Source organism: Buteo buteo, chromosome 5 (assembly GCF_964188355.1).
Source record: "Buteo buteo chromosome 5, bButBut1.hap1.1, whole genome shotgun sequence".
Lineage (NCBI taxonomy): Eukaryota > Metazoa > Chordata > Aves > Accipitriformes > Accipitridae > Buteo > Buteo buteo.
Genome location: NC_134175.1, coordinates 7,750,787 through 7,765,672, shown reverse-complemented (window position 1 = coordinate 7,765,672; position 14,886 = coordinate 7,750,787). Strand labels below are relative to the sequence as shown.

Genomic DNA, 14,886 nt, shown 5'->3' with positions numbered 1-14,886 from the left:
GCTGTCCCCTGACCAGCACCGAGCAGGGTCAGCCGCTCCCCGCAGCCCCGCACCGGCTACCGCCAGGGGTAGCCCCCTCCCCCAGACCCCCACACCCTACCTCCCCGCCCAGCGCTAACTCCGAGGGAGCTCCCCGCCGCCCGGCACCCGCCCTGAGGGAACGACGCTGAGGAGAGGCAAGGTCCAGGCCGCCCCCCCGCCCCCGCCACGACCCCGACCCCGGCGCAGCGAGCCCCCCCCCCTCACCTCTCGATAACCGAGGCGAGCAGCTGCGGGAGCTCCTTCATCTCGAAGGCCGAGTAGGAGGCGGAGAGCAGCGGCCGCACGGCCACCTCCCAGCCCGGCTCCGCCGCGGCCCCCGCGCCGCCGCCCGCCGCCATCTTGCCGCTCCGCTGGGTGAGGGGAGGGGGGTGGGGGGGAGTCACCGCGGCGGCGGAGGGGGACGGCGGGCCGGAAGTGCCTCCCCCACCCCCCGCTGCGCCGCGAGACAGGAAGTGACCCAATGCCCACGAGGGCGTCGCGCCTCCCGATTGGAAGAGGAAGGCCCAGCCCAAGCGCCTGCGCAGTACATGAGTCAGCAACTTTGCTGGCGGCGCATGCGCCCCGGGGCGTGCCCGCCGGGGAGGGAGGGGAGCGCGCATGCGCGGTGGGGCGCCCTGCCCCGGCGCTCTGGGAGCAGCCCCAGGGCGAGGGCTTCGAATAACCCGAAAGATGGAAAAAAAACCCCCAAAACCCCCCAAAAACCCCAAAAACCACTTACTGCTCCTCAGCACACGGCTTTTATTGAGGCGATCTGCGCACTGGGGAGGTGGCTGATAGGACACGGCCTCTCACGGGGGGCACAACTCGCTGCGAAACTCGATCATGACAATTTAAATCCGCGTACAAAGTTAACGGCCATCATCCGGAGGGGAAAGGCTGCGAGGTTCTTTGCTCCTGACACCTTAACCCCAGTGTTGTACACCAAATACGGGAAAATTTAAAGAAAAATGGGAAGGAACTAACGTTATCATCATAATAAATAAAGAACATGGAGAGACTTCACATTCAAATTCCTCCCACAGCCCTGCAATGTAACTCAGTAACCCGACGAGGCCGTTTCCCGCCGACATCCACCCAATTTCTAACCTTCTTCCTAACGAAACGACCCAACGGCTCCTCCTCTTCTCAGGCCTCCCATACAGTAGCTCGCACATTACCAAGTCTAGCATTCACATCACAGCAGCCGACAACCCTCCGTCCTCCTCTCGCCAAGACATTCGTCATGGCTGGGGCTGAGGAAGAGGCCAGGATCGAGAGGGCACGCGTCCTTACTATTATCTTCACTAACATCGGGGAGATGGCGTGATGGCAGCTTTTAGGGCTTTAATGGAGGTTTGGGAGAGTTCTTTTTTAGTCATAACAGACCAATGTCTCTTTTCCATTTCTCTTCCATTTCTTCTCGCTGGGAGACATGCAGCGTACCGTTTTGTTGCGCTAGCAGCTTTTCCTCCCAAATTATCTTCCAGCAAAAATGTAATACAGATGTTTGCATCCATCAGTCACGCGAGCTGGAATTTCTCACCGAACCCAGCAGCAATGCAGGGCGGCAGATCTTCAGCCAGTCCGAATCTCAGACACCTTCTCCAGCCTCAGCCTTCGGTTCGCCTGCAGCCCTACCGCCAGGCACGGTTCAGCAGCTTCACCTGAGCAAGTCTCTTTGTGATCATAGTAGCAAAAACCAGCCCGAAGAGGACGCTGCTTATCAGCACGTAGTCATAGTCATCTTTTAGGACATCAAACTGCTTCGATGGGTACACTCGGGTCTGGTATATGTCCAGGCCGTACGCAACAACCTAAAGAGATGAGATTGTGAGCTGGTAAAGCAGCTTTGAGCATAAAACCAGATACATCAAAAATGATTGACGCAGAGTCTATAGTCCTGATTAAAACAAGAAACGTTTAAGCGGTGAGCAGCCACGTAATGGGAAGTTGCAGACCTCCCTGCCACAGTATCGTGCTGCTCTACCCACAAACTCCACGGTCCTACATTGAATCCTCCACCCTGCACTCACCAAACAAGTAGACTCGAGGCCGGAGGGAGCTGTATAAATCCCTCTCATTCGCGATATGGTTTGATTGTAGTTGATAAACCTCTCGGCATGGATCTGCACATCAGGGGAGTATGGAATCAAGTTCTCTTCTCTGAAAGGCATTTAAAAAGAAATCAAAACCCAAGCAAATAGCACACGAAGGACATCATCTGCATTTCCTAGTTTGATCATCGCAAGCTGACCTAAACCAACAAATTTAGCAGCTTTTCCAAGCTGTTATCGCGCTTTCTTTACCTGCTTTGTTCCGTAGGGATCTCTGGGCGGCGAGGATCCAGCAGAGCCTTTGGAAGGGAGAGGATGGCCCCGGAGGGAAGCCCAACTGTACATTAAAAGAAATGCATCTTAAAAATGGCCATTTCTGACAGCATTTTCTAACACCTAACATAAATGCTGTCTTTGTGCTTATCCATGAACTTGCCAGGAGTCCAGGGCAGCCCACAGGCAGGATTTTTGGCAGTAAACTGCATTTTGCTTGATTTTCAGTGTGAAACATGGCTTGTGCGGGTAGCATAGACACAGAGCAGCATGGACTTACTGAGCAAGTGACGGCTGGTGATGCCACGCTCAGTGATGGTGGCCTCCATGGCACTGATAGCAGATGGGAAGATATAAGATTGCTGGAGGACCTGAGGTAAAATCGGGCGGTCAAGGGAACTGAAGGCTGTAGCATTGTATTGCTCCGTCCCCTCGTACAGCTCCAGCACAGTGAACTCATTCCGACGTGCCTTTGTGTTCCAGTACTGGTACTGAAACAAGAGAAGATTTTTAGGAATGAGAGACAAGCAGAGTCAATAATACAGAGGCGGCAGGAAATCACAGAGCATGGTCAAAAAGTATTCTCCATACAGGTTCAGCAACTGCCCCTACCTCCCAAATGTAAAGAAGACGATAAGAATAACTTCTTACCACAACCCAGTTCTCTGAATGAACAATGTGGACAGGTCCCTTTGCTTTCTTCTGTACCGAAGAGTGGATGATCCTGCCTGTGACTCCATCAATCAGATATATTCCAATGAAAGTGCGCTCATGATGCGTATCTGTGCTCTCTGTCACCACAGCAAGCAGGTTTGGATTCAAGGACTAGAGAAAAAGAAAAAAACCAAACAACTAAGACCTCCCCACTTTAGTGCCACAGGCACCTCATTTATCTGCATTTCATCTGGGACTAAGCATATAATAAATGAAGTATCTTATTAGCACAAATCACCTGAAGAAATCAAGCAGCTGTTTCCCCATCAACAGATGTTTGACTGACTTAATTGCTGCATGAAAACATTTTATAAAGGAAATCTCCAGCAAAATTAGCATCTTCTGCAGAGGGTTATGGACACTGGTGCATTTATAGAAAAAAATAGCACTACAGGGCAGTTAATCAAAATGTAGCACCTAGAAACGGTGCTGAGATCTTCCCGTGAGTAATGCATCAAGAAAAAGTCAACAAAAAGTTCCAACGGCACCTTATAGAGAACACTGCGGTCTCCCATCACACGGCCCTGGGAGTGCACGTGCTCATTGGACCTCTTCCCTTTCACAGTCACTATTCTCTGTACTTCTGTGGGTATAACCACCTCCCAACTCTCCTCCGTTGTCAGGTCCTGCAAGAAAAAAGCATGACATAGAAGGTTTTATCTTGTCCTTAAAAGACATCATCTCCACCAATCAGATGCTGGGAGCTTTCTCTGCTTTTGAATTTTAAAAGTTTCTTAGGCACATTTTGAGGCTGAACTCCTTCTATTCTGAGCAAAACTCTGTAAACCAAATGAAGTGATCTACCATCATCCAGAGGACATTTAGGAAAATTATGTCATTTAGACTGTAATGAGTCTTCCATACCTTTTTCAGCCTGAATCCAGAGAGTTTTCCCTGCTCGGCATCCACTAGATAAAAAAAGATAGAATGGGCTATTTCTTCTAACTGACGAAGGACATTTTTAGTTGCTGGGAAAGCTGTAACCTGGAAAAGAAGAATTGATATACAGGTTAAAAACCAATGGATGCACATACCAAAAAAAAAAAAAAAAAACAAAACAAAACCCCAAAAAAACCAACTAAACAAAAAAAAAAAACCACAAACACAGAAAGATTATTTCAAACATGCTTATCAGGATGAGGTCTGTCTTACCAGAATAACCTCATAGTTTTCTCTGAAATGTGACTCAACAGCATTTTTTTTGTTTAAATCTTGCTCCAAAAGGGAGGGGGAATAATTAACCAGAACATGAAGAAAACTGCCTCCAGGCAAAGCAATTTACCTTGTACTCATCATCGATCAAGAGTAGTACTTTGGCATAGTCTTGATCCATAATAGGCAGAAGCAAAGTCTGAAGTATTGGACGCTTCAAAACAGGGGGAGCTACTTGACTTCTCTTCCCAAAGATGGGGTTAAAGACATACAGAAAGCTCATTTTGGTTTCCTAAAAAACAAACAAGATGCAACATTTTTTCTAAGGCAGAAAAGAGAGCTGTTTTTCTATCTGTTACTTGCTGGTGTCGACCATTCATACCCTGGATTCAGCTATTCCATCCTCAAAATACTCTGTTTGGACATGCATATATTCTATCTCACATTTCTCTACCAAAACCATACCGTGGCATAACACAGTGTTCATGGCTTTAACTAAAAATCTATCTGCCACCTACTGAGGCAGTCTCAACACGTCTCCTCCTCCCTCATGTATGGAGTACAAAACATTCTGCAGCTAGCTAAAGGACAGCCATTGTCACCTAGCTAATGGAGACCACACATGACTTAACTCATATGATGAAAGAAACTGGATGAAATTATTTCCTTTGTTTCAATAAAAGGCTTCAAGATGAGCATCCTTACATTTTTTAAGATTGTGTGTCTGCTTCCTTCCAGCTCTCAATCTCCTCCTGTCCCCACGCCAGTGATAACCAAACGATATCCAGAAAGATACTTTCTTCTGCCCTTTGAAAGGGCAGATTTCCATGCTAACCAAGTTCAATGGAGGGATAGAGGAAAGGGACTCACCTTGTCCTTAACAAGCAAGGTACATTGTGGAGGGTGTGGGAAATGGGCTGTTGTTCTTTGGACCATCAGCTTAAAGGAGGAGCCTGGTCTCACATTCCTGAGATACTGCTTCCACAGGATGGTGCCAGAACTGCTTTCAATACCAAAAAGCTGAGCAAAGACACACAGTAAAGCCAAAGTTTAGAACAACGCACCTCTCGCATTCAAGCACCACATCTTTCTTCGGGATATGACAAAGAAAGAGGAGTCCTAGTCCCTCTCTGAAGCTACCACAAAACATTCTGCCCATCTCCTCACGACATTTTGCCCAAAGCCTGGCTAAAAAAGGGGGTGGGAATTCAGAGCTGAGACTCTTTGCTACAGTCCAGAAACAGATTCCTACCCTGGCTTCCTCACCTTTCCCGAAGCGGTGACCATCACCATCATCTTCTGGAGGTTGAATTCATCTCTGGCCAAATTGTCAATGTTAATCTCATTTTTAATCTGGCTCCGGGGTTTCCTTGCATCATAGAACATCTTCCAAAGATGGGCGGTCCAGGCTTGCAGCAGGATAAGTTGGGAGGACAGCCGCTTCAGAAACATCCCCAACAAACCATCTGCAAATAGACCAACGGTGATAACAAGAGGGAAAAAACATTATGTCCCACTCCACAATTGGAATTACGGCCTCAGCCAGTAGAAGAAATGCTGCCATGCATGAACCTATGGTAATTCTTTGCCTCTGCCTCCCACTCCACAATAGCAGAGTTATAGTTACCATTTCTGTGATAGGCTCTGGCATTTACCAACCTTTTCCCGCTTCACAGTGCTATAGCTCATTCCGAAAGATGCCCTCATCAACTGAAAGCAAACCTTCTTGCAGAGTACATCATCTCTTCCTTTGTATTTCTTCTTTCTCACCAGTACACTCACAGCAAGTTCCCAGCTAGAGCTTACCCGCCTATACGGTCTGTATCTCCCTCTGCATTCATTTCTCAGAGCAAGACAAGCTCCTGAAGTAAAAAAACACTTAATTCTGCCCAACCAGGGTTTATATTTATCTTCTCAAAATAAGCAAAACACCAGACTTCAACTATATTTCACCACTAAGGAAAGCAAGCATAGAGGACATCAAATTCCACTAAGAAGCATTAGTAAGAAATATTAGAAAACACTGCATGCAGACTGAGGTTACCTTGAATGGCTGCATCCAGGACAGCAAGAAAAAACAAAACAAAGCAAAAACAAAAGCTATTGCAAACGAGTCTTCCAGAAAGGGTCAAAGGGAAACGTTTAGGAGAGATGGCCAAATCCCTCCTATCACTGCCGACTGTTGATTTTGAGTATAACAATGTAATACGCTTATGCCATCTGCATTTGGCATTGCACTTCAAAAGTTTAGACAGAGATGGGTTTAGTTCTGCTCGTTTTAATTGCCATCAGTAGAACTTTGAATCATAACTCACAGCTCAGATGAAAGCAAAGACAATAAATACATTTTTTCAGGAAGAAAAACAAACTCACATGCCTAAAGGTAATTCTATTAAGTCTATGGTTTACCTGCTTTCTTTCCAAATTCTCCCTCCAACTCAGCCTGTGCGCCTGTCAGAGGTAGATCCACCATCTCCAAGCTTACCACTTCTGCTAATGATTCCTCTCTACTCCATACAACTTTTCCTGGAAAGACAAATAAGTAGAATATTGGAAAATCAATTTAGTATCTGGGAATAGACTTTTGGAGGAAAAATCATCACTCAGTATAGAAGCATCTTCCAGTAGGCCCTTCCAATGCAATTCACTGCTCTTAATGAAATGCAAAATAGTGTATTTCTATCTAATAACATATGATTAGCTTCTTCATAAAAGACAAATACTTTATGCAACTGGAGCCACTGTCAAAAAAAACCCCACAGGAATAGTAAAAGCAATCTGATGTTTTAAAAGGGTTACAGTCATTAAGTCTATTTAAAATAAGAGATACACAGTGTGAACATCTGGATGCCTTTTAAACCCTAGAAAATTCATGTCACTGAGATGAACTTTCAACCCTTTCTGCAAATTAACATATTTGCCATAAGGATCTTTTCTGAAGAAACTTTGAGGAAGATCTACAACAGGACTTAGACTCTCATCCTACAAAAAGTTTTGAAATCTGCAGAAAAACCATGAAATTCAAAGGCTCTGTCTATATAAAGAACACTGCAGAACTGTTTTCTCAGATGAGATGTCTTGTGAAGGTGAAAGAGTCTCCAGTATCTTCTATGGCACTTAGAACAATTAAATTAATTTTGTCACTTTCCAAACAAAGCAGTGGTAAAATATAATCATTTGGGACTTGGAATTTTCTTCTTGTCCTACAGCAACAAGGTGTGCACTGTTAAAAATGGAGTAAGCTAGCTGTTTGTGCCAGTTACCTGGCTGCTGGAGGAACATTAGCATGTGGTCCTCTGTTTGCACCAAGGCTCGATAGCCCACAGAGTCATCCTTCTTCAGGAAAACTTGGATGTATAGCTGGAAAAAAAGAGCAAGCAAAACCATGAGGTTAATGACCACATCAACTCCTTGGAGAAAACAGAACTCTTGGGTGACACAAGAGCAAACAGTGTGATTGCATGCAGTAATCCAGTGTGTCTGCAGAATGCCTTTCACCTTGTCTGAACGGATCTACCAATCCTGCCAAATCAGAGTAGGGAGGGCACTGCAAGTCTGATAAACCACAAGACTGAAATAATCTCTCCCTGCTCACCTGCTGTGGCTTGGCGCCGCTCTGCTCCAGGTTAAAAGTAATTGTGGTATCCAACAATCTTTGTCCAGTTTCAACCAGGTAAAGATTAATATTGTAGGTTTGATTGGAACAGGTTAAGGATTCCTATAACAACAGGCAGAAAATAGCTGAGTTAAACATACATGCCACACCTAATTCTCCAGAATGATTTCATATTTAGCAAGAACTGTGGCTTTGAGATATTTTTAGATTATATATATGCAGCTGCTACAAAACATCAGTCTCCAAAAAGATGGTGTAACACCTTTTCCATTCTGTTCCTGCATGCAAAGGAATGAAACAGACTGTCAAGAACTTCTGCTGTTCTTGGGAACAAGCACGCTTCGTACCTGCTTCCGGGAATCCTCCAGAGTACTTCCAGCATGAAGGCCATCAGAACCTCCAGGTTTCTGAAATGAGGATGAGAAGACATAACGTGGTTTCAGACCCCAGTAAGAGTATAAAAAAATAATACTTTTTTGAGTGCCTGACAAGCCTTAGCTTGACTCTGAAAACAGGCAGGAAACAGTTCTGTTTTATAACATTTTATTCTATTCCTGATAAAAATGAAACCTTACTAGGTTTGATATCCCTAAGAACTGAAATCCTCTATCGATCAGTAAAGCCGATTCGTAGGTTACATACCCACAATAAACAAGGCTGAAACAGGCTGCACAGAGGACAGCATACTTCATCAAGCCAGAGATAGCCTCAGCTGGATGTAATCAAGACCTGCTTGCATTACCACTGTCTTCATATGTCTGACAAGCTAATTATATCTTCCTCTTCCTCAAGTTACTACCCATCCCTGGGCCTGTGAAGGAAAATACTTGTGGAACCCACCCCCAGTGCATATCCACTCTAGAGCTGTGCTGGTTACATAGTACAGGCAAATTGTACTCACCAGTTCACTCCTGCAGGTCAGGACAGCAGCCACAGTTTTCTCCCCAGTTGTTGCAAAACTCACCAGAGCTGCCTGAAAAGAAAAAAGAATAGCAGGAAATCATAAAATAAACAAGAAAATCCCCAAACCCCACCAAAAACTACCTGTTTAGCAAATTAAGCCATACTGGAATTAAAAATCTTTCACAGCCAAATTTTAAATTTCATTGTTTCGCCAAATAAATAAAAAGTCTCTTGTAAGACTGAAAATATTTCTCATACAGATGGAAACAGTTGACCCACCACAGGCTTTTGAACCATTATGTCCAGTGTTACTGAGCTTTTTAAAGCTTGCTTGCTTTTCAAAACCTCTCAGCTGGCCTAATAAAAGTACTGCTGCACCACTGGCCACTTAGACACGTGTGTCTATCCAGCTCAAAACCAGGAAACTACCCCAATGCTGACAGTTGTTGGCAACAAAGCATATGTACACTGATGTCTGGAAATATTTCAGCAGCTAGTACAAATGAAATCAAATGGTTTTCAAGCGTTGCAGCCAAGAGCACAATCAAAATGAGAAGCTCAGCAGTTCACTCAACACTTAGTACAAGGGTATTCGTTTGTTTCAAAGAATTTTAAGCTGTAGATGGCCCTCTCCCTTGAGTACATTTATCTTGGTTACCTGCTGGAAGTCCCGAAGGTGGCTGAGCAGCCCGTGTTTGTACTGCAACAGAGAGAAGTGGCTTGGAGACAGCTGCAGGAAGAACTGAGTCCGTGAAGCACTGATTACATTGGGTTGAGTGGCCAATATCCTGGGCTGGAAGCCATCAGCAAACTCCAGGTCAAGTGACTGTCACAGGAAGACAAGCATACGTGTTCATGAGAACTTTTTCTTCACCAAAACTAATACTTTCCTTTTCTCAGCAGCAATATAAGCTTTATGAAAAGGTTCACCATGTCAGGATAAACAAAGCACAACCAGTGAGGCCTAGGGTCCCATCAGAGCAAAGCTCTGAAGACATCAATCCAGAAGGAATGATTAGAGAAAAAGTTTTCTCTCCCTTCCCTCAATTTATGGATCATTATCCCCCCCCACCTCTTCAATCAACCTGTAGTTTACCGATAGGAGAACTCCCTACGCTGCCAGGCTCACAGGCACTAAACCAGTTGGACGATGAATTGCGTACAATGCTCTTCCAGCACTTCTCACCTGCAGCGGGATCTGCTTCATCTCCTGCTCCGTCTCCAAGGAGCAAACATAGAGCGAATGCGTGCCCATGTCCATGCACACCAGCACTGCCTCCCCCACCACACTGCACACACCATTTAAGCTCTTCAGCCACGGGGCTGCTACTCTGATCTGCCAAGCAAGACATAAACAAAGAGATGAAGTTGCCAACAGAATGAAATCTTCAAAGATCCCACTTGGACACAACCAAGAATTTTAGTCAGAATTATTTTTACCCATGACCCTAAGAGAAATTATCGATCAGCCTGAGATTTCCAAGATAGTCTTGACTAACAGCTGCAAGTCTAATTCAGTTTTGCTTTCAGGGCATTCAGCAGTGAAATCCATCTATTGGCCCGTAGGCAATACCACAGTGAAAGGAAAATTTATCTGTACTACAACAACAATGAATTACTCTGCACACCACACCACAGCCATCTAGTTGGAAGTACATTTGTTAACATCAAATTCAGTATTTTGGATTCATAATCGATCTCTACCTGTTTTGTCATTTCTCCATCTTCTACACTGAATGTTAAAATGTTCAAGTGGCTCTGGGGAACAATTCCAAGCACGTGGATCACTCCAGTCCCATGGGAATACAACAACTGGTAGTGAGTACTCTCACTGCAAGAGAATTAGCAACCATGAAGCATCGTTTTCTCACACTAGTGTTTTCAGATGTTTTCAAAAGCATAAGGCAAGTACAGCATCCTTTCCTCTCCAATGCAACAGGCTCCCTATCAGAAGTTTACACTTCTACTTAAAATATGTTCTTACCTTTCTGGTAAGTGTTCCACCCATTTCTGGTGCCCATTGGAAAGGTAGTGAAGAGAAATGGCTGCCTTCTTCAGGACTGCCACATATTTCACCACATCCTGTAGCCCCACCAAACTAGCCACCTGGAAACTAAGCACAGGTCAGAGACAATAAATTAGAAAATTATTTTCTCCTAGTGAAAAAAACCCAACACTCTGTTTGAAGACCTCCTTCAAACACTTAACATCAGTCTTGAAGTACAATTTATAGCTCACTTTATCTGTCTTTGCTGATCTCAACAGAGAGCATTAGGCTAGAATCCAAACACCCCAAACCAGACACAGATTAAACATATTGTATAATTAAAGAGAAAAATCATCTATGACAAAAATTTGTATCTCTTCATCTTACTGGTTTGCTGAGAAATAGAAATAGCATAAGATTTAACCACAAAGTTCAGGCATTCATAAAGAATTAATCTAAATGTTATTTTGGAAACTTTACATCTGACTAATCTTTCTCCATAATGCAAGTCCAGACAATGTCAACAACTCCTTTTTTTTCCTTCCTAGACCAGCATCACAAAGAAACAAAGACAGTGCAAACACCAATGCCTACCTGCCAGTGTCCAGTGACGTCTCCCAGTTCAACCCTCCGATGTTGGTCTCCCAGGAGCGCAAAATACGTCCAGCATTGGACAAAGTGATGGCATCTGCCCGGGAAATTAAGAAAAGAAGATGAACACAGAACTTGTATCCCTCCACGGATCAACAAGGCAATGAATTCTGGCAAGTTCAACCTGGGGTCCAACACGTGGTTGAGATCGCACGTACAAAAACAACTGCTAGCCCCAACACACCATCTGCATGCTCTCCTTACCCTGCCCATGGATCAGCATCGCATCTATTGCTCCTTCATGGGTTCCCTTGTCTACATGGCGCCACACTGAAGGAAACAGAGTTAAGTGAGAACAAGATTTGTTCCCCCCAAAGGCATTTGTTTGTTATTATTTTTAAATCTAGTCTCTTCGTGACAATAAATTTATGCAAAGAACAGTCTGCCTGCCCTGAGCAACAGCTTTTGAACCACCCGCTGAATCCTCTCAGTCTGACAAAGCAGTACCACCAGCATTAATTTATCATACAAAAACATAATGCAACTTCATTGACAGGTTAGCCCAGGCACAACAGGCGTACTCCCCACCACAAAACCCCGCTTCACTCACGGATTTCGCCGCTCCTGGAGTTCAGGGCGGCCACGACGTTCTTCTCGGTGGCCACGATGAGCTTCTTCGAACCCTGCGAGGCCTCCAAGGAGGCGAACTTGAGCTTCCCCACGTACTGCTGCCTCCTGGGAGAGGAAACGCGAGCGGGGGTGAGACGGGACAACGGGGCGCCTCGGCTGAGGGGGCGGGAGGGGGAAGGCCCGACGAGCGACTGCAGCAGGAAGCCTGCTTGCAGGAGGAAGACCCCGGCGCGGTGGGGACCCCCCCGGCTTTCCCCCAGCACTCACCAGTCGAACTTGCCCACTTGGTCCTCATAGACGGCGGCCGTCAGCGGCAGCAGCAGCAACAACACCCACAGCCCCGCCGCCATGGCAGCGGCCGGCCGCGATCCCGGCTCCGAGGGGACCTTAACGCCTCGGGGCTGCCCGCGCCCCCGCCTGAGCGAAAAACCCGCCTGAGCGCCGGCAGGTGAACGCAGGCAGCGCGCCGGGCAGCCCGCGGGCGTTCCCAGCAGCCCGCGCGGAGCCGAAAAGGGGGCCTCGAAGCACGGCGGCGCCATGCCGAAGTCCAAGCGGGACCGTAAAGGTGAGCGCCCCGACTTGCCCCCGGTGTCCCCCGCTCCGCTTCTCCCCCACCCCCGCCCTAACATCCCCCTTCTGCTCCATTCCCCGTAGTCTCCCTGACGCGGACGCCCAGGAAAGGCTTGGAGGCCAAGCAGGCGCTTATCACTGAGGTAAGTGCGGCCCGGTGCTCCGGTACCCCGGTGGCCGGTGCCCCGCTCCCGGTTAACCGCTGCCTTACAGCTGCGGCGATGCGTGGACACCTACAAGTACATCTTCGTCTTCTCCGTCGCCAACATGAGGAACAACAAGCTCAAAGATGTCCGGAACGCTTGGAAGCACAGCAGGTGAGCCGGGGCGTGGGGGAGCTGACAGCCGCAGCCGCCTCCTCCTCTTCTTCATCCTCCTCTTCATCCTCCTCCCGCCCCAGGATCTTCTTCGGGAAGAACAAAGTGATGATGGTGGCGCTGGGACGGGAGCCGAGCAGCGAGTACAAGGAGAATCTGCACAAGGTAGGGGCCGGGGGGATTGTTTTGGGGTTTTTTTTAATCTTTTCTGCACGTCCTAAAGCTCCATGGCAGCTGTGTCACAGAATAAACATGGAGGGACATGGGAGCTTCCTCGGGCAGCCTTTTTGCGGGTGTTTTAATTGACTCCCTCCATTATCGCAACGTGAAAGCTGTGTTGTTGGTGGAGCCATGGTGGCCATGCGGGACTGAAGGGCAGGGGCTCAGTGCCGGGGTGCTGCCCGAGTCCCACGGACGGGCTCTTCCTTGCAGGTCAGCAAACACCTGAGAGGCGAAGTCGGTCTCCTCTTCACTAACCGCACCAAAGACGAGGTGGATGAGTAAGTACGCATCTTGCAGCTGTGGTTTTGAAATGCCGAGCAGCCTTTTTTCTACTCGCTGATGTTTTTCTTAAAGCAGCGACGATCTTACAAGGCTTTTTCGCTCGGCTTTCTCCACCATTCCTCCAGCAGTGGGGAAGAAGTTATGGCGAGCTGCGCCATAATCCTCGTTGTAGCCCAGGGACGTTCTCACATCTCGTTACCCCTCTCTGTCTCAGGTGGTTCTCCAAATTCAAAGAGGTGGACTTTGCCCGTGCAGGGAACAAGGCAACATACACGGTGAGCCTAGACACGGGGCCCTTGGAGCAGTTCCCCCACTCCATGGAGCCTCAGTTACGGCAGCTGGGATTGCCAACGGCATTAAAGAAAGGTACGTGAAGCGGCCTTCGTTTTTCATTTGCACAGGTAAGATCTTTAAGGAGAACATTAAATATCGAGCGGAATTTAGTTTCGGAGAAAATCCGAGGGACATCTTTCTCCTCGTCCAGCTGGCGCTAGAACTCATTATATTCTTTTTGCGCCATTCTTCCCAAACTGGTGTCAAAAGACTGGTGAAACAACCCAGTTTTCCCAAGATAACGTCCTTTTTCAGGGGAAACAACTAAGCCTAGCCTAACCCAGCGCCTCGGCACGGAAAGGCGTTTGAGAGAGCCTCACCTCTTACCCACGTGTCGGTGGGCTTATCCAGGATTTATCAGCCTATTCCAAGAGCTTTTGTTCCTGCAGGAGTGGTGACGCTGCTTTCAGATTATGAAGTCTGCAAAGAAGGGGACGTTCTCACCCCCGAACAGGCCCGCGTCCTGGTGAGTAACGTCGTAACATGGTGTTAGCACAAGCCCCCGTTTCCCCCGACGTGAAATAATTAACTGTGCAGTTTAATTCCGCTGGAGGGTGTGAGTTCTCAGAGGAAGGTGAGCAGTACTTCTGGGTGTCAGTGGGGTGCAGGAAACATCCCTATGCGTTCCTAATGTGAGTTTTAAAACTCTACAGCGGTTATTTTGGCTCCTGCTTTGCTGCAGTTCCCATCTGGAAGCGGTATTTGCCATGTTTTTGCTAGGCTGGCCATGGAGACAGTAAAGCAGGAGTGACAGATTTGTGTCCTTTCCTAGAAACTCTTCGGCTATGAGATGGCAGAGTTTAAAGTCACCATCAAATTTCTGTGGAATTCTGAGACAGGAGACTTCCAGAAGCTTGTAGGAGACACAGAGGAGGAGGAGGAGGAGGAAGAGGAAGATGACGGTGATGACAGCAATGAGGACTAGCAGCAGTCCTTGTGCTTGGACACCAGACAGTTCTACTCTATTTTAGAGACAAAAAGAGGAGGATGTTTCCCTTCCCTGTTTGCACCAGGAGGACAAGGACTATCAGTTCAAGTATCCTCTTTGTAAAAGATGACCTAATTCTGCTTTTTTTAATATAAATCTATGTATAAAACTTCAGATGGTTGTCACTGCTGCCTGTTACTGTCGGACTACCCCGGGATCTGAGGAAATGCCACCTCAAACACAAAAGCCAGGCAGAAAGCACATAAATGTAGCGCAGCTTAGACATAGTGCGC

The 14,886-nt window shown here is 47.0% G+C and overlaps 3 protein-coding genes across 8 annotated transcripts in view; 1 reads left to right on the top strand and 2 right to left on the bottom strand.

Moving 5' to 3' along the window:
- UBR4 (ubiquitin protein ligase E3 component n-recognin 4) overlaps positions 1-1,631 on the bottom strand; it is an 81,417-nt gene extending 79,786 nt beyond the window's left edge. For 4 of the 6 annotated variants that reach the window (XM_075027515.1, XM_075027516.1, XM_075027517.1 and 1 more), the window contains exon 1: positions 247-419. In XM_075027515.1, coding sequence (XP_074883616.1) covers positions 247-380 — 134 coding nt within the window. In that variant the 5' untranslated portion in view covers positions 381-419. Of the gene's footprint in view, positions 1-246; positions 420-760; positions 944-1,128 lie in introns of those variants that run through there. The other 2 variants (XM_075027521.1, XM_075027519.1) reach the window with 2 other exon arrangements.
- Positions 766-12,501, bottom strand: EMC1 (ER membrane protein complex subunit 1). Its single transcript, XM_075027523.1, has 23 exons — positions 12,209-12,501; positions 11,922-12,046; positions 11,576-11,641; positions 11,315-11,408; positions 10,718-10,846; positions 10,438-10,564; positions 9,920-10,069; positions 9,392-9,559; positions 8,732-8,803; positions 8,178-8,237; positions 7,810-7,932; positions 7,478-7,574; positions 6,624-6,740; positions 5,481-5,680; positions 5,085-5,234; positions 4,345-4,506; positions 3,927-4,046; positions 3,551-3,688; positions 3,000-3,173; positions 2,629-2,839; positions 2,328-2,412; positions 2,055-2,184; positions 766-1,835 (listed from the first exon to the last, which is right to left on the bottom strand). Exons 1-23 carry the CDS (start codon positions 12,478-12,480, stop codon positions 1,656-1,658), a joined length of 3,150 nt encoding a protein of 1,049 aa, XP_074883624.1. The 5' UTR covers positions 12,481-12,501; the 3' UTR covers positions 766-1,655.
- MRTO4 (MRT4 homolog, ribosome maturation factor) lies at positions 12,415-14,767 on the top strand. Its single transcript, XM_075027533.1, has 8 exons — positions 12,415-12,506; positions 12,596-12,654; positions 12,725-12,828; positions 12,912-12,993; positions 13,261-13,328; positions 13,547-13,698; positions 14,055-14,131; positions 14,438-14,767. The coding sequence occupies exons 1-8, from the start codon at positions 12,479-12,481 to the stop codon at positions 14,588-14,590; spliced, it is 723 nt and encodes a 240-aa protein (XP_074883634.1). The 5' UTR covers positions 12,415-12,478; the 3' UTR covers positions 14,591-14,767.
- The last annotated feature ends 119 nt before the right edge of the window (positions 14,768-14,886 follow it).

Coding starts and splice junctions, on each gene's coding strand:
- MRTO4 (XM_075027533.1), top strand. CDS start 12,479: ATGCCGAAGTCCAAGCGGGACCGTAAAG. Junction 12,994..13,260: donor ACAAGGAGAATCTGCACAAG/GTAGGGGCCGGG, acceptor TCTTCCTTGCAG/GTCAGCAAACACCTGAGAGG. Junction 14,132..14,437: donor CCGAACAGGCCCGCGTCCTG/GTGAGTAACGTC, acceptor GTCCTTTCCTAG/AAACTCTTCGGCTATGAGAT.
- EMC1 (XM_075027523.1), bottom strand. CDS start 12,480: ATGGCGCCGCCGTGCTTCGAGGCCCCCTTTTCGGCTCCGCGCGGGCTG. Junction 5,235..5,480: donor TGGTCACCGCTTCGGGAAAG/GTGAGGAAGCCA, acceptor GTCTTTGCTCAG/CTTTTTGGTATTGAAAGCAG. Junction 3,174..3,550: donor ACCGCAGTGTTCTCTATAAG/GTGCCGTTGGAA, acceptor CTTTTTCTCTAG/TCCTTGAATCCAAACCTGCT.